The sequence below is a fragment of the Apostichopus japonicus genome, chromosome 12 (assembly GCF_037975245.1).
Source record: "Apostichopus japonicus isolate 1M-3 chromosome 12, ASM3797524v1, whole genome shotgun sequence".
In the NCBI taxonomy this organism is placed as follows: Eukaryota; Metazoa; Echinodermata; class Holothuroidea; order Aspidochirotida; family Stichopodidae; genus Apostichopus; species Apostichopus japonicus.
In genome coordinates, this window is record NC_092572.1 from 15,849,725 (window position 1) to 15,868,098 (window position 18,374).

General features: G+C 37.9%; 3 protein-coding genes across 35 annotated transcripts in view; 1 reads left to right on the forward strand and 2 right to left on the reverse strand.

Moving 5' to 3' along the window:
* LOC139977967 (gamma-adducin-like) overlaps positions 1 to 18,374 on the reverse strand; it is a gene marked incomplete in the record, with an annotated part of 755,008 nt that overhangs the window by 497,230 nt on the left and 239,404 nt on the right.
* The window catches only part of LOC139977959 (uncharacterized), a 234,524-nt gene that overhangs the window by 27,483 nt on the left and 188,667 nt on the right, over positions 1 to 18,374 (forward strand). For 15 of the 16 annotated variants that reach the window (XR_011796770.1, XM_071987771.1, XM_071987770.1 and 12 more), the window contains one exon: positions 1,663 to 4,578. The exons of the other annotated variant lie outside the window; for it this stretch is intronic. Coding sequence is in view for 14 of the 15 variants with exons in the window: in XM_071987771.1 (XP_071843872.1) it covers positions 1,663 to 1,856 (194 nt within the window). In the remaining variant the exon portion in view is untranslated. Of the gene's footprint in view, positions 1 to 1,662; positions 4,579 to 18,374 lie in introns of those variants that run through there. 16 annotated transcript variants of the gene reach the window in all.
* Positions 10,676 to 18,374, reverse strand: part of LOC139977969 (gamma-adducin-like) — a 52,435-nt gene continuing 44,736 nt past the window's right edge. For 10 of the 18 annotated variants that reach the window (XM_071987858.1, XM_071987851.1, XM_071987847.1 and 7 more), the window contains 2 exons: positions 13,747 to 13,825; positions 10,683 to 12,536 (listed from right to left, as the gene is read on the reverse strand). The gene's annotated coding sequence lies outside the window, so the exon portion shown is untranslated. Of the gene's footprint in view, positions 12,537 to 13,746; positions 13,826 to 18,374 lie in introns of all 18 variants that reach the window. The other 8 variants (XM_071987860.1, XM_071987852.1, XM_071987865.1 and 5 more) reach the window with 6 other exon arrangements.

The following is an 18,374-nucleotide window of genomic DNA, read 5'->3' on the forward strand; positions in this document are numbered from 1 at the left end:
AGGGGGGGGGGTGGGTTTTAGTGGAATATTTAGGAACATTGCAGTTATTGTGTGTTGTTCTCCATCTCAATTAAAGACCTGTTATTTATGTGTAAATTAACACCTAGTTACTTAGTATTTTGCTGTTTGGATGCAGCCAGGGGTGGGACCTAGATTCCCCATCTCTTAGATTTTGTCTGTAACCCCACCAAAACACATATCCAGTACCACTAAACCCACTCCGAACTCTGTTGCTCCATTTACCCGAGCGAATCTTGCTATGAAATTGACTGACTTGCTACACAAGTGCAAAGATACTGGGCATTTTTTTTCCATTAACAGAAACTCTAGTGTTATCATCAATATAATGATAAACAAAATGGAGAAACTTTCAGCACATGTATTCAAAATAGTAAACACTTACTTATTGCCTCCACTCCACCCTCCAGTTTTATATTCTGGCTTTGCTTTCTTATTATGTGCAGGTTTGAGATGTAGTACATTTCTCCATCCGTGTTATTGTCAGATAATGAAATGAGAATGAGAATTAATAAAATTGTAAAAGAAATGTTTCCTTCCTCGACAGCATGACTTCATATCCGTCACTTCTTCAGTATCTACCTAAATGAAATATGTAGGCTGAATTTTAGACACAATAATGTCGTAGTCCACCAGAACAAGGTTAATTTGAGATTTTACACTCACACACTGCTGATCCAGTTCCAAGCTATGCACTGTTAAAATATGCTAAACCTCCGATATGTTCCTTTAAAGGCTAACTTGATGATGTTATCAGCTCTTCTAGAACAGGCTTTAATGTTAATGTTAAGTTTTGTTAACCCACGGCTTTACATAAATTCTCACTCAACCAAAGCATGTTCCTTTAACTTGATATTAAAACAACAACACCCTTGCGCCCATTGAAAGAAAATTAAACACCATCTATCCAAAAGTTGACAAATTTGTACTACCACTGTAAACATGTCATTTGAGACAGGTAAATATCTTTTTGTGATTTTGTGCTGGATCTGAGGAACTCAGCTAAATGGTTAAAGTATTAGACTAAATAGTCTTGTCACTCTAAACCGATGAACCTCGGCAAATTAATGGGTCGTTCCCTTACAAATTAAAAGTGGCATAAAAAATCCAGCCTGGTCTGATAGTGCTGTTTTTCAACCATTCACAACAAATTAACTGAGGTTTGTTAAACTTTGTTTCTAAAGTCATCTTTTTTATGAATTTTTCCTTCATGTCTTTCCATTGTAATATAGCTTGTAAATCTATTGCAATAAAAAAATTTTACATTTTTTTTTACATTTTATAATAATATTCTGTAACTACTGTAGTTGATACAACAATACTAGACATTTCACTAGTAGATGGGTTATAAATAAAAAATAAAAAATTTGACATTTCTGACATTACATAAGTTAGGGAAATCATTAAATGTTCTTAGATCTCTGTCTGTGGCTCTGACTCCCTCCCACCAAGAAAGTGTTAATCCCCCACCCCCTCCTATCACCCAAAGCAATCCGTTTTCGCCCTTAAAATTATTGGCTATCGTTGACTCATTCGAGTCTTCAAATGTAACATGCATGATCTACACTTTATGCAGAGTTCTTACGTCTACATGGCTTGTGTATTCCTATCTAGTAATTTTCTTTCATACTCTTTTCTGGACAGAGCCACCTATGGTGTCCACCATGGAACAGCTCCCCAAGAGACCTCCAGAAGACTTAAATTTGGAAGAGACTTGGGAAGATGACGAAACATCAGACAGAGACAATAAATTGGAATCCCAAGCCCCTGTAGCCGATTCAGATCCCTACTCTAGTCTCATTATGGACATGAAAGCCTCCATTTCACCTCCGAGTTAAGTACAGTCTAACTCTTACCAGATCAGGAAAGGCTTACCAGACGATAACCTCCTGAAGGCAGAAGAAGACAGAAAAGTTTGTTCCAATTCTGGTAGCGACGTGCCGAACGCTTCATCAATCCAAAATGACAAGCTGATGGAAGTTTCCCACAAAGGGATTAGAAATAGGACTAAAGTTGAAGAAGAATCGGAAAGTGATTCGATCCAGCTACCAGAAAGACCTGCCGGTCTCAAACTTTCAGAATCACAAACTTTTTGAGCCACCGATGTTGCAGCTTCTTAAAAGATATATTTATTATTATTATTTGTTTCATCACATAGTATTACAAGGTGAACAAGACAATAAAAGTACAAATAAGTAAAAAATGTGAAAGGAAGTCAACTAAGAAACCCTTTTGGGCTTAATCGAATAGAGTACTCCCTATCTATATGTACATATATATATGTAAATATATATATATATATATATATATATATATATATATAGGCCGGAACGGAAAAGGTAGGTTTTCTAAGGGCTATGCAGACATAGTTGTGATACGTGGCGTGACGTACAGGTTGGTGCCACTGAGAGAAGAGGCCGAGCCACTCCTTGAAAACTAATATATATGGCATTCGGTGAGGTTACTCGACCGTAGCTTAGAACTGCACTGATTGTGCTTTACGTTTACAAATTAGCATAATAATACACCATTTAAGAATTGCATAACATCAATTAGCGTAGTTAACCTTTAAAGTAACATGCTACATCATAACAATATATATATATATATATATATATATAAACTGTATATATATATATATATATATAAACTGTATATATATATATATATATATATAAACTGTATATATATGTAAGCTTTTCTACTTCTTTTTTTTGTATCACCATGTGTGTAAATATTGAAAGATATGCAGTATTTTTTCCTTGAAATAGCAAGAGATATAATAGAGAACACTGTTATGGAAGCTGTACTAAAAACTCTTGAAAAAACTGCTCTCCTAAATTTTAAGGAATAGTTTGGCAGAATTTTTTTCTGGGGAAATCTATCTTTATTTCATGCATAGTCTTGACTACTTCTGCAATACCATAAGACCATCTCTGCCCTGCACCTAAAAATACTGGGTTTTTTATTCTCTCTTGCATGTTTTCAAAAGTGCCCTTCTCAAGGGTATCATGTTGAAAATTTTCTCATATTTACAGATGGAAATTATGAAGTTATGTCAATTGAGGTCATCAGCGGCCAAAATACAAAAACCTTGTAGTCTAGTTTAGTGAATATCTGTAGCATCGGTAAAATGTCATAATTAGGTGGTAGGTCCCCCTCACTGAGCATTACACTTTGAGCAGTTCTGTTAAGAGGTCAAATGTAAATTGGAGTCATCAGCTGCCAAAAGCCTGAAATCCTTGTCGACATCAAAATCAAAGCTGCGATTATCCTCATGCTCAGAAATGTACAAGATCTGAATGTTCTATGAAGAGGTCAAAGGTCACTTAGGGTCAAATTCTGACCACCTTGACCAGGCGCATATCCAGGGGGGGGCGTTGGGGGCACGCATATCCAGGTGGGGCGTTGGGGGCGTGCGCCCCCCAGGTAAGAAATAGAGGCGAGAAAAAAAGAGAGAAGAAAAAAGGGAAAAAGAGGGGAAAGAAGGGGAGGAAGGAAGGGAAAAGAAAAAGAAGAAATAGAGGAAATGGAGAAAAGGAGGGAGTAGAAAAAAGGGCAAGCAACTGGGAAGAGAAAAAAGAACAGTGACATAATTACAGGGCTGATCCCTATTATACACATAGGGTAGCCAGTGACGGATCGATGATTTTGGAAGGGGTGTGCGCCTCACCCTACCCCTTACACCGACAACTCCATTTTGACGTTTTCATATTTCCTCTCTCTCTAATATATATATATTTATATATATATATATATATATATATATATTAGTGATATATATATTAGAGAAAAGGAGGGAGTACCTTTTCTCTAATATATATATATATATATATATATTAGTTAGTCTAATACCGAAATGCATCATGTTATCCGACGACTCGGTCGAGTTCAAGACCAGCCACAGTTGGTTTCATAGCACAATTGTACAACTGTTTATATATATATATATATATATATATATATATATATGAAATAGAAAGGACATTCCACTTAAGTGGAATTGTATCCACTTAAGTAGAATACAATTCCACTTAAGTGAAATGCATTTCCACTTAAGTGAAATACAATCCCCTTAAGTGAAATAGATTTAGCTTAAGTAAGATGCAGTGACAAGTTGATGAATTCAGCTTAAGTAAAATACAATTAAGCTTAAGTGGAATGGTATTCCACTTAAGTGAAATAGAATTCCACGTAAGTTAAATAGTATTCTGCTTAAGTGATATTGAATTCCACTTAAGTGAAATGTATTCGACTTAAGTCGAATTGCGAGGTAAATGTTAAAACGGCTTGCCATACGTGCACTGACCTAAATGGAGTGTAACCACTCCCGATTTTGCAATTTCCCAAGATCAGGCCCGAAAAATCCCAAGAAATACCAAGAACACTGTGCTGTATGGATTTCTAGCAATATCCGAGATCTAGGGATGAATATCCCAAGATCTTACCTAAACTGAAGGCAGATAGAGAATCGAAACCTTCAGTGTACTGAACTTGAAACTGTGCGTCTTTCAAAATGAAAAGAATGTGGGGAATTGCACAATAAACAAATCAAAGTTATTTATTTCAGTCTCATTTCAATTATTCGAATTTGTTAAGCAAACAGCAGATATCACATCATATAAGTGAGCATGAAAATGGCGTTCCAGGATGAACAGCCTTCAAACCATGGGCGCAGATCCTGGTGCGGACAGCGGGACGCGTCCCCATCAACTTTTTCAGTAGTGGGGACATGATATACCGTGTCCCAACCAATTTGTCTTGACCAATAGCTGCATTTCAAGTTCCCCTGTATTGAACTTTGGCGCAGTTAGGCCCAGCCCCCCGGTTCCTACGCCCTTGCTAACCACTGCGTCACAGCAACTGTTGAGAAATAATGCTAATTTTTTCTTCAAAATGGAACGGAGGGTGATGTTCAAAATGCTGTACTTGTAAACAGGATAACTCAACACGTACACCTTTATTGAACTTCATATTTCAAATGGTCTTAAACTTGGCATTATTTTCAGTGAATAATACTACATGACTCTAGGTTTGGCAGTAACTTGTAAAAATGTTCCATAGTGAAAATAAAACAATGTCATGTAACTCATTAATTATTAAAGGGGTGGCCGAGCTGCTTTTCTTGCTCAAATTGATCAAAGAATATGTCCATGTGCTCATACATAGAGCATCTCTGGGTATTGAAACATTTTGGAATATAAATTCTACATTTGTGAGTCCTTAAAAGATCTTAATTCTTTTGATTGCCTTGTTGCTAAAGTAATGGTCAAGGCAACGTTTCCTGAATCTGCATAGCTCATGTCGCGGAGCGGTTGAAAACTATTAATATACAACAAACAGTTAAAACAACAGTATCAGACAGTATTTTATCACCCTCCGTTCCATTTTTGAAGAAAAAATTACGATTAAAACATTGAACACTTCTATCGCTTAGCATACAATTTCCGAGGAAACAACACCGTGAAACTGGAGAACATTTATGAATAAGAAAGGTTTGATTTGACTGCTTTAAAATAACGTATGACTGGCAAGACGCGTCGAGCGCTCTCTATCGGCCTCTTTTTTGGTCAGTTTGCAACTTCAGAGGAACAATAGAAACTCGAAAAAATACTTTTAAAACGAACAAAGGATTCACAAACCTTTGTTCTGCCTAAAAGATAAGCAGAATGAAAATAAAATAAAACTGTTAGCAAACTGCTTATCCACTAGAGAGCCTGTGTAATAGAATGTGTAAAAGTTTCGATCCTAGCAGAATCTTCTTCAGAGGCTAAAAAAATAAGATAAGCTGAAAGTTTGGTTTATTGTAGATTTGTGTGCGCGGAATTAGCCCGATTGATACGGGGAAAGGTGATTAATTTGCTCTAGGTGGGTTATGGTTCGGTTATCTATAATTCTTTCGAAAATCTTACCTAAGGCTGGGAGGAGACTAACTGGTCGATAGTTTTGAATTTTGGTGCGGTCTTTACTTAGTTTCGGTATTAAAATCTTTTTGGCGGATTTCCATGGGATTGGGAAATAACCCAGTGTAAGGAGTTCGTTAAATAGTGGGAAAATATGAGAGTTAATGAATATCGGAGGGGAGTTTTTAGGCATTTGGTCATTTATGTTGTCAGGACCAGTGGAGGATGCATGTTTTAGTGGCACTATACCAATTGTTGATATCTATTTTATTGAGCAGAGGGATGTTTTTTGTTGAGACATCCTAATGGGTTGGTGTTAAAGCTGGTTGCATTACTGATAATTGTACGGTCTATTTCGTGTTTACAGCTGATATCGTATGGGGGGCCATCGTAGATATTGAATATACTTTCAAAGTACGATTCAATTAGCTTTATTTGGTCTTGAGTTTTTGTGATGAGGTTACCTACGTTATCTCTAATCTAAGGCCTTGGTCTGTTTTACCTGTGTTTGGTGTTGTAATGGGGTTAATGATTTTTTTTTTAACTTTTCCAAAAGTGTTTCTGGTTTTTATCATTAATGATTAAATCGCAGTTGTTTTGGACGCGCTTTTGTTCATCCGCCAATATTTGTCTGTTTATTGCTATTTAAGTTGGTTAATTTGGGTTTTTAGAGTTGGGTCTCGGGAGATGATATAAGTTCTACGTAGGCGACGTCTGAGTTTCATAAGTGTAAGAATATTCTTATTTAGTTTTCGTTTTCTGTTTTGTTTTTAAGGGACAGTGTCTTTTGAAAGTATAGAAGATATGATGGGCAACGCTGTCACAGTAATTGTCGATGTAATTTAGCTCGTTGTTTTGGTTGTTGTATTTTGGGAGTCTGTTTTATTTTAATTATACGTCAAGTCGTTATTTGGCATGCACTTGAGGTTTATGTCTAGCTCAAAAACGAGTGGAAAATGGTCACTGATTTAGTCATCTTCTAGGATTTGTATCGAATGTGTTTTAGTTGCGAGGTGATTTGAGGTTATATGGGTAGTCAAGTAGTTCTGTAATATTGTTTATTGAGTTCATCCTAGGTTTGGTATTTTGGTTAATTATCGTTAAGTTGTATTTATCACATATTTCTAAGAGAGACTTGCCTTTTTCAGAAAAAATATTGTGGTGGGCATTTACTAGGAGTTTTTTTATTTTTATTAGAACATTTTTTTAATTATATCGGTGGATATGGGCTCATTTGGGGGACTATAATCATACCACGAAAGTGTCCATTAGCTGTAGGTTGCATTGAGGGTGTGTTATTCTTGCGTCAAATGGCGTACCATGGAAGGGGGAGGGGGGTTTGGGTGGTCTATCTGGCAGTGGCGGAGCGTCCATACAGTCAGGGGGGCGGATGCCCCCCTGACGGACTCAAATGGACTGCTGGCGCCCTTTTCAGCTTGTTACCACTTTTTATTTATATGCGATTATTGACGTTTTTAATGCGCTCTCATCTACCTATTGACATTTGTCACATTTTTTTTGGCGATGACACCTATTTATTCTTCATTTATCTGCATATTAGCAAGGCCCGGAAAGGGTCATTTCCGGCGATCTAGGGAGCATCTTTATTGAAAAATTTCTCTACGCTCCGCGCCTACTCGTGGTGGCGCTCCGCTTAGATAGTGTCGAAAGCGCCCCCACAGACCATCCTCGCCCCCCTCGACCATTACCCCTAATTCTAAAATAAACTTCAGATTCGTAATCAGCGTGTCGCGAATAAGATACACATTTATCGCCTTTGCGACAAAAAGTTTTTGCACCTAAAAAAACCGTAAGGGGTACGTACCTCTAACAGTTTTTTGCCAAAATTGACCCATTTATTCATAAATGTCAAGATAAAACTCAAGATGACAAACAAAGGTTTTATTTGACTGTTTTGAAATCACGTATCACTGGCAAGATGCGTCGTGCACCCTCTTATGACACTTATTTCGCTCAGTTTGCAACTTCAGAGGAACAATAGAAAACCGAAGAACTTTTCGGGACAACAAAAGGTTTTATAACCTTTGTTCGTCGTAAAAGTTTTTCGGTCTTACTTTTCTTTGAGGTGAAAAAAAAAATTGTCGCAAAAGCGATAAATGTGTATCTTTTCTGGTAGTTCGTGACACGCTGATTACGAATCTGAAGTTTATTTTGGAATTAGGTGCTGTGTTGGGGCGTGGGGGGCAAAAAACCTGATTTGCAGTTTTCCCAAAACTGACCCAGAATCGATCCAAAATCGATTTCGCCCAAATGACGTAACAGGGGGTAACCGATGCTCAGGAGCCCAAATTTGCAACTCCCAGGTCCATATCTGCTTCCGTGCGGTTTTGAGTAAGCTTAGCTACCTTTAAGAAACCATCGGACATTGGGTGTGCAAATCCCTAATAATTTTATTAGAATTGATAATACCATTGTTTATGACAAAAAGCTTTTACGACGCCGGTTTACTGTTTGTTAGGGATATGTTTTTGCTAGATGGGAAGAAATTGTCCAAATAATGCTTTTCTGACCAGTCTTCTACATTGTTAAGCTATTGTATGCTTTATAGAAGACTTCCTTTCACATTGTATATTTGCACGTGAAAAAACAAAATAAATCAAATCAAATAACTAATAATTATTTCTAAACAGTTACTGTGGTTAGTGTTATGTACATAGAAAGTAAGACAAACTCTCTGTCTAGAATTCAACTCCCAGAGGATGTATTGTTTTGGTATTTCTTTTCCTCATTTTGCAGTTAAAATATTAGAAAAGCCTATCATTTCTCAATTAACAGTTACTGTGGCGAAGTTGTTATGTTGTATAATTTTGCATATTTATTATTGTTTTTTACAATGAAATTGTCAATAAACTGAAAAAAAAAAATTGAGACATACTCCTTGTCTTGAATTCAAACACCAGAGGATGCATTTGATTTTCTATTTATTTGCCTTCTAATGTTGTGAAGATTAAATATTAGAAACGAGTATTAAATCTCAACAGTTCTCGTGGCGCAGTTGGTAGTGCTCTGGACTGGACAGACAGACAAACTCCATGTCTCCGGTTCGAACCCCAGACAGAGCATTTTATATTTTTGCTCTTTTACTGATTCCATTCTGGACTCTGAAGTTTAAATATTAGAAACGAGCATTAATTCTCACAGTTCTAGTGGCGCAGTTGGTAGTGCTCTGGACTGGAGAGACAGACAAACTCCATGTCTCCGGTTCGAACCCCAGACAGAGCATTTTATATTTTACTGATTTCATTCTGGACTATGAAGTTTAAATATTAGAAACGAGCATTAATTCTCAACAGTTCTAGTGGCGCAGTTGGTAGTGCTCTGGACTGGAGAGACAGACAAACTCCATGTCTCCGGTTCGAACCCCAGACAGAGCATTTTGCTCTTTTACTGATTTCATTCTGGACTATGAAGTTTAAATATTAGAAACGAGCATTAATTCTCAACAGTTCTAGTGGCGCACTGTTGGTAGTGCTCTGGACTGGAGAGACCGACAAACTCCATGTCTCCGGTTCGAACCCCAGACAGAGCATTTTATATTTTGCTCTTTTACTGATTCCATTCTGGACTTTGAAGTTTAAATATTAGAAACGAGCATTAATTCTCAACAGTTCTAGTGGCGCAGTTGGTAGTGCTCTGGACTGGAGAGACAGACAAACTCCATGTCTCCGGTTCGAACCCCAGACAGAGCATTTTGCTCTTTTACTGATTTCATTCTGGACTATGAAGTTTAAATATTAGAAACGAGCATTAATTCTCAACAGTTCTAGTGGCGCAGTTGGTAGTGCTCTGGACTGGAGAGACAGACAAACTCCATGTCTCCGGTTCAAACCCCAGACAGTGCATTTTATATTTTGCTCTTTACTGATTCCATTCTGGACTCTGAAGTTTAAATATTAGAAACGAGCATTAATTCTCAACAGTTCTTGTGGCGCAGTTGGTAGTGCTCTGGACTGGAGAGACAGACAAACTCCATGTCTCCGGTTCGATTCCCAGACAGAGCATCATGTCTGTGGTTCATGTCCAGACAGAGCCTTTTACTTTTCAACCCTCTGGAGGGAGTGGAAGTATAAATATAAGAAACGAAGTTTCTCCAGAGGGAACCGAAATGGTGTAATTGGTTATTCCATCGTTCAGTAAGCGATTGGTTTGGATTGCATCGGTTCAAGTCCCAGGTGAGTATTTGAAAAAGGAGTTCTGACAAGTGGATAAGGTGAATCCCAAAGGTGGGCGGTCCCCCTCCTCCTGACAGGTGGGTAAGGTGAGTACCAAGGTGAGAGGTGAGAGGGGGTGAAGGTGTGGACAAGGTGAGGTCGCCGCCACCCCTCCCCCTGACAAGGTTCACGCGCGGACAAGTGGAGTTCGCCGCCACCCCTCCCCCTGACAAGGTTCACGCGCGGACAAGTGGAGTTCGCCGCCACCCCTTCCCCCCTGACTAGCTAGTCGGGGGAGGAGGAGGAGGAGGAGTAGTGGAGAAAATGTTTTATAAAAACGACTAAGTCCACACAGCAGGATCTTTAAATATTTGCACGCGCGGACAAGTGGAGTTCGCCGCCACCCCTTCCCCCCTGACTAGCTAGTCGGGGGAGGAGGAGGAGGAGGAGTAGTGGAGAAAATGTTTTATAAAAACGACTAAGTCCACACAGCAGGATCTTTAAATATTTGTAAAGCTCTAGAAACTAGAGGCCCACCTAATGGTCTAGTGGTAAAGACTTTTGCTTTTGCATCTCAAGGTCCCTGGCTCAAACTCAACCTCTGCTTTTCCTTTTACAATACTCATGTAAAAGGAAGAAAAAAAAGGAAAAAAATAAGAAAAAAGAGTGATACTTTGAAATGACGTCTTTTTTTTAATGACAAATCAGTTCATGGACAGGATATACCTTCATCCCTCCCACCACAGTTAATACCCTTCAACTACCTGTCCAGACACAGGTTATCCCTCATCAAATTATTATGCAAATACTAATCAAGACATGCAATACATATTTCATAAACATTCTTAGTGATACCTGCATCTACTATTGAGATGGTTGGTTGACAACAGACAGTTATTTTCTATAATGTTTCTATTATTTATAATATCAGCCTGGAGGGCAGTTATTTAATGATACTAAGCAGTCACATGTACATATGGGATAAGCCTATGGCCTTTTTACTTCACACCAGGTAGCTATCCAATTCACACCAGTACATTCTTTTTGGACATTTTTTTTTTTAAATTTGGAAGACCATTTCAACGTGAGGGGAAAAAGAATTGATTTCTCCTAGATAAAAATAATAACCCCATCTTACTTTAGCCAGACAGGGCTTGAATCCATAGGTTTGCTTGACGACAATTTCCCAACAAAAAGGAGTTGGCCTTCCATGGCTGATTGATGATTCAGTTTACAATACCATGGCACCCCTGCTACCATCAATAAAATTGTCTTTAACTTTCATTTATTAACTAAACCTGATTTTGAATTAATTCTAGATAACTTAATTTTTACATTTTTGCCCTCCAGTTTGAAAAAGGAAACGATACTACCATAGCACAAACAACATATATGTGGAAAGGTTGCTCCCTTTCATTGCTGTCTCAATCACACAGCCCCCCCCCCCCCCGCTCCGACTACCACACCCCAAATTATATACACGAAGTGTGCATTATTGAAAGTTTCTTTAAATATAGCCTTATCAGTAAACCTGTGCTACTGCAAACTGAAAATTCAATTCAAAGATTCTCCCTCTTCACTTTCATTTCTCCTTCTCTATCCTTTGCCTCACCACCCCCCCCCCCCCACCCCTGGTCCTTCCAACTACCATCCATAACTCCTGCCAATATTAAATTCAGTCACCTTAACATCCCCCCATAAAGTGTCAGTCAGTCAAGCACCACAATGTTTGTAGACCAAGAAATCAACAACCGAAACCCATTTTTAAAACTTTAAAGCCCCATCAAATAAAGATGCTGTTTTTTTCTTCTTTTTCTCTAAACAAGATAAACACACAAACACCAAATCCAAAATATATAAAATTCCAATTCCCATTTTGAATATTCTTCAAATTTTGTTTGCCAAGCCACGTTAAAAAAGTGAGTGTTATTCTTTTTGGCCTTCCCCCATCTTTGTGTTTGCATTGCAACAAGGTGTAGTTTTCTATACTAAAAAAAAAGAAATCAAATCAAATAAAACTTAAATAAAAGATGATTACAGCACATGCAGGAGAAGAGTGAGAGCCCTCCCAAATACTACCGGCTTATGTATACAAAAGACCTTTTTTCCAAAATCCTTTTTCCGACATCGTGGCAAATCGAGAGTTACTTTTCACCCCCGCTCCACCATCCATGCAGGAACCCACCCAGACCCCCTTGCGGGGACGATTTATTCTGTTCCAGTTTCTCGTCCAAGGAGGGTAACTCTATATGGTTCAGAGCTATGTCAAAGAAGAGCGGTTTGCACGGTGACGGCTTAAAGTCCAGTGGAAATGTGGTGAAGTTGGGCTTGGCGGCCAGGTCCGGCTGGTTGGCGTTGTACCGGTCAAGCCATTCCGCCAGCGGTCGATTGTCCTTCAGACCGAGTTGCGCCATTCCTTTGCTGATGGAAGGTTCACTGGAATCTGAAAAATGAACGCAGAGAGGTTCTTGGTAAGCCATGGTTTTTTTTTTTAAGTATTCTTGGGTGGAGGGTATTTTCTATGGGTGAGGATAATCCGGAGGGTGGGGGAAGTCAATTCAATTAACTGTGAGAAATGTCATTGAATTAGGAACCACCTAAGGCCTATTCTCATCTTTGTAGTAACTTTGTCACCTTGAGCTACGTGACAGTTCATAAGTAGGGGGGGTATATTCGAGTGGAATTTGGGATTCGAATCCCTGAATAGAGAAAGTTTACAAAAACTTGTTAATTTGCAGTCATTTTTTGTTATTGCTGTCACAAACAGAAATGGATACCCACTTTCTATTATTTGTAGATGACAGAGACTGGTTCAATCGCAGTCTACAAGGCCAGATAAACTCTTTATATTTTTGCTTTCAATTTCTTTATTCTGACAAATTTCGATAGTACAAAAAACGGCAGTTTTGATCGGGCTTTTGATACTTCCTTGTGATCCCTGGACATCATACATTCATCTACAAGCAAAAATAACTGTTGTCTGTCCTGTCCACCACAATAATCCTATTGTAATATTTTCAGACCCTAAGGGCTAATAGGTCTCTTCCCACACCCCCCCCCAAAAAAAAAAAGGTGTGAAAAGGGACGGTGCTGCTTCCAACCGAATGAATCTTTTCACTCATTGTTTAACCAAAAAGAAAAATTTGGGAAAGAAAACAACAGATTATTAATATAAAGGCCATATTTCTCTGAATCATTGTCTATGCTCTGATGGAATACATTTGTTCCAGTAGCAGGGTTCAATTCCCAGGTTCCAAATGGACACGGCAGTTTAATCTGCATTTTCCTGACGATCAGACCCAAAAGATAACATCGACATGTCTCTCCACCGTTATCCCAAAGAAGAACCCTTTCAGAAACTCAAGGGTACTAAAGGGATTTCTTCCTTTTAAATTAACCAGGGTCCTACACAAAATTAACAGGGTAGTAACATGATGGTCTCTGCCTGATTCCCCCTCCCCCCACCCAATTTCTTTTCTTAATTTTTTGGTATTCATCCTTTCATATATAGTCCATCTTGCATTTTGCCTTTTGAAAAACAAGAATCCTTAATCTTCATCCAAAGCAGCAAAAAGTTTCTTTCCAAACACAGTAAATTGAATATTATTATTATTATTATTATGATTATTATTATATTATTATTAAGTACATACCTAGAATGGAGGCCACCTGAGCAGAGTACTTCAAGCCGTTGATATCTTGTGCAAGAGTGTCCAATTCCTCTACCTCCACCTATTGATTAAATGAAACCAAAACCTAATCATGATGTCTTCCACATTAAGTGTTTAGGGAGTGTCACTACCCGACAAGCCCTATAGGTTTTTTTTAGTACACTTCCTTTCACAAGTTTTGTTTCTTATCTCCTTCTATGTCATATGTCATACTTATGTTAAAATAGAACAAAAATCAATAAATGAAATGAAATAAATGAAATTAGTTACCTTTTTTTTTAATTCGCGTAAAAGTTTTGTTTTTGTTGTTGTTGATATCAAAACAAAAGGAGTTTAACCCCTGGTCGACCTGGCGAGAGGTCCTACGGGGGATAATAAGTTTGTTTTTATAGAATAGACATTTTTTTTTTTTTCTTGGAGAGGTTGTCTATGTTCAGTCAAGGAATTGCTGGTAAATGAAGTCTTATATATTTACATAGGACAGGATAGCCATAATCATACCCGAGGTCAGAGTCGAAGAGTCAATTAGGGAGGGAATTCTAAAGGAGAGGAATTTTTTAAGTACTGAGAATTGTGGAGACGGAGTGGTTTCTATTGTTTGGGTAGGGAGTGGTTGTGGTTTCTATTGTTTGGTAACAATATAATCTGTATATATAAGTATACTTGGGCCTAGACCCATTAAGGAAAGGATTTTTTTAATGGAATGAGACTTTAAGTAGTAACAATTGTGAATACAGAAAGGGTTTGGTTTTTGGGTAGTGAGTTGTTGCGACTCTGTATTTCAGGGGGAGGTCTTCAATCAAAGGGTCGTTCTCGAGGTTGTTTTTGTATAACTTGGTGTTGAATTCTTCAAGTCGGGTGAAAGTAGATTTTGTTTCCTGCACGGAGAACGTACAAAGTAGCAATATAGGTAGGGATTTTGAGTGCGAGTCGATAAGCTGTGGTGTGGATTCTGTTTAAAATTTGTTTATTGGGATTAGAGATGGTAAGCAGGGAGATTCTCCCGTAACTGAGAATCGGTTTTACTTTGGATTTATAGATTTGGATAATTGTTTTTGGAGGGAAGTTATATTTGTGTGAGAGGATTTGAATGGATTTAAGTTGGAACCAGCAGCGTCCTGCAGTTCTGTTACAAAGTAGATTAAACGATAATTTGCTATCGAAAGTGGTACCAAGGAAGGTTGCATTAGGAGTAGCAGTGATTGAGGTGTCGAAAAGATTAATTTTGGAAATATGGTTATGGTACTTTGAGTTTATTATGGAGAAATTGGCTAGGTTAGATTTTGAGGGATATATTTTTGTTCTCCACATCGAGCACCAATTTTCGAGATGTGTAATTGCTCTTTTAATATTTAGTTCCGTCACATAGATATTTTTACTGGTGCTCCAAATGGCTATATCGTCAGTGTACTCACTATAGTTGCATTCAGATAGAGGGGGGATGTTCAAATCATTAACAAATAGGGTGCAGGGGAGAGGGCTGAGAACAGCGCCCTGTGGAGTACCTGCACCAAGTGGAATAGGTTTTGATTGTTGGTTTTTGTAGCATATTTTGGCATTGCGCTCACTAACGAAAGAGGAAAGAAGTCTGGTGTAATTGGAGGGGAGATTAAAGTTAAGTAGTTAAATTCTTATGCCGTTGTGCCAAGTTTTGTCGAACGCCTTTTCGGCATCAAGGAAGAGGGCAGTGGTATCATGTTTTTTTATGAAGCCGATGCTTTCTTTGGAAAGGTGGAAAGTTTGGTTTATTGTAGATTTGTGTGCGCGGAATTAGCCTGGCTGATACTGGCAAAGTGATTAATTTGCTCAAGGTGGTTTCTGGTGCGGTTATCTATAATTCTTTCGAAAATCTTACCTAAGGCTGGTAGGAGACTAATTGGTTGATAGTTTTGAATTTTGGTGTGTCTTTACTTATTTCGGTATTAAAATCATTTTGGCGGATTTCCACAGGGTTGGGAAATGACCCAGTCTAAGGAGTTTGTTAAATAATGGGAAAATATGAGAGTTAATGAATATCGGAGGCCGACGGAGGGGAATCATTTAGCATTAGGTCATTTATGTTGTCAAGACCAGGGGAGGAGGCATTTTTGCATATTCAGTGGCACTATACCAATCATTTATATCTATTTCTTTGAGTAGAGGGATGTTTTTGTTGAGACATCCTTAGAAGTTGGGGATAAAGCTGGTTGCATTAGAGATAATTGTACGGTCTATTTTGTGTTGGAATCTGTTATCGTATGGAGGGCCATCTAAGATATTGAATATAGTTTTCAAGTATGATTCACTAAGCTTTATTTGGTCTTAAGTTTTTGTGATGAGGTTACCTACTTTATCTCTAAGGCATTCGTCTGTATTACCTGTGTTTGGGTTGTAATGGGTTTATGATATTTTTTTTATTTTTCCAAAAGTGTTTTGGGTTTTTGTCATTAATGATTGAATCGCATTTGTTTTGGATTTGGTTTTGGTCGACCGCCGATATTTGTCTATTTATTTGTTTTTTTAGGTTGGTTAATTTAGGTTTTTAGAGTTGGATCTGGGGAGATCATATAGGTTCTATGTAGGCGACGTCTGAGTTATTTAGTGTAAGAATATTCCTATTTAGTTTTGGATTTCTGTTTTGTTTTTAATGGGCAGTGTTGTTTGAAAGTATTAAAGATATGTTGGGCAATGCTGTCACAATATATGCCAATGTAATTTAGCTTGTTGTTGTGGTAATTGGCAATAGTGTTGTTTGTTATGATCCCTTTTTAAATGATGTCCAGTCTGTTTTATTGTAATTATACGTTAATTCGTTATTTTGGATGCGACTGAGGTTTATGTCTAGCTCAAAAAGGAGTGGAAAATGGTCACTGATTAGGTCATCTTCTAGGATTTGAATCGAATGAGTTTTAGTTGCAAGGTGGTTTGAGGTTATGGCGTAGTCAAGTAGTTCAGTATTATTGTTTATTGGGTTTATCCTAGTTTTGGTATTTTGGTTAATTATTGTTAAGTTGTGTTTATCACATATTTCTAAGAGGGATATGCCTTTTTCAGATATTTTGGTGCTACCAAAAATGATGTGGTGGGCATTTAAATCTCCTAGTAGTATTGTATTTTTATTAGAAATTTTTTTGATTGTGGATATGGGCTCATTTGGGGACTATAATAGCTAATAATGTGGAGAGGTTTATTGTCTCTTTCGAGTACAATTTCAATTGTTTGGGTTTGTTTGGGAGGAGGGTGGCTTTGAGGTTGTTTTTTTCAGCAATAAGTACTCCTCCCATAGAGCGAGAGATATCGCGTCTGAAAGTTTGGTAACCAGGGATGCTAAGGTGGGAATTTTTATTTAGTTTAGTTTCGTTTAACGAAATGATATCCGGGGAGTGGTTGGCGAATATAGTAAGTAGGAGGCTTAATTTTGGAAGGATACTGTTGATGTTTAGGTGGAGGAACTTGACCGAAGGAGGGAGTGTGCTTGTCATGTAGGTGATTGAGGGGGGCTAAATATTGAAGGATGGTGGAGACGTTCCATAATTACAGTTTCTGGGATATTTAAGTTTAGGTGTTTTAGTGCTAACACGGTGGCGTAACTGGCAAGGTCTTCAGATTTAATATTAATGTTGGCTTTTTCGAAGGTGTATTGTACTAATTCAATTACAAAGGTTGCGATATTAATTTGTTATTTCAATTTTAGGGGTAAAATTGGTTACATTCGCGTAGGTTCTTTGTTCTTGTTGTTTGTTATTATTTTCAGTTTTAGCTTCTTTAAATTTTGGGCATCCTTTGTAAAGGGCGACATGAGTCCCTGAGCAATTGGCACATTTTGGGTTTTCTTTTTGTTTGGGACAGTCTTTAACTCTGTGGTTTTCACCACATCTGAGACATATGGTTTGATTTTTGCAAGTATGGTGGGTGTGTCCAAAAAGTTGACATTTGAAACATTGAGTGATTTGGGGGGGTTCGTGGTATTCTTCTGTTTTGTGTTTAGAGTATCCTAAGTAGAAACCTTGTTTGATTAGGGATTGTTGAGGCTCTTGTTCTTCAAACGTCATTTTTACTTTCCAAGTTGTATTGTTTGTGGCATGACTAATGAGTCTTTTAGTTTGTATTGGGGTGTATTCTTGGTCTTTGAGTTCTTGTTCAATATCTTTGATTTGAATTTCAGGGTTTATGCCACAGGCTACTACGGAGAAGTTTCTTTGTCATACTTTTTTTGGGATTCTTGGTTTGGGGTTGCCTAGTTTAGTCTTTTGAGTCCATGGTTTCAGGAGGATATTTGCAGATTTAGGGTCATGGGGGTGATTAGGATGTCGTTACTAGGAAGACGGTTTATATTTGAGATCATGGCATTTGGTTTTTCTTCATTGATTAGTTTAGCAAGTGTTTATTGGGTTTTTTGATAGTTCTGGTAAGATTCCTGATACAATGATTGTTTGAGCGGACTTTTTGGTGGTTGGTTTGGAGTTAGGAGATGGGTTTATTTCAACGTAGATTGGACGTTGTCTTTTTTGGCTATTTTTGTACAGGGATCCAGTCATTAATGTCTATGTCAAAATCAGAGAGGCTTAGGTTTTGACTAGGGGGGCGGTTATAGGTGGGTAAGGGGTTGTCATATTGGCAAAACAGCCCCT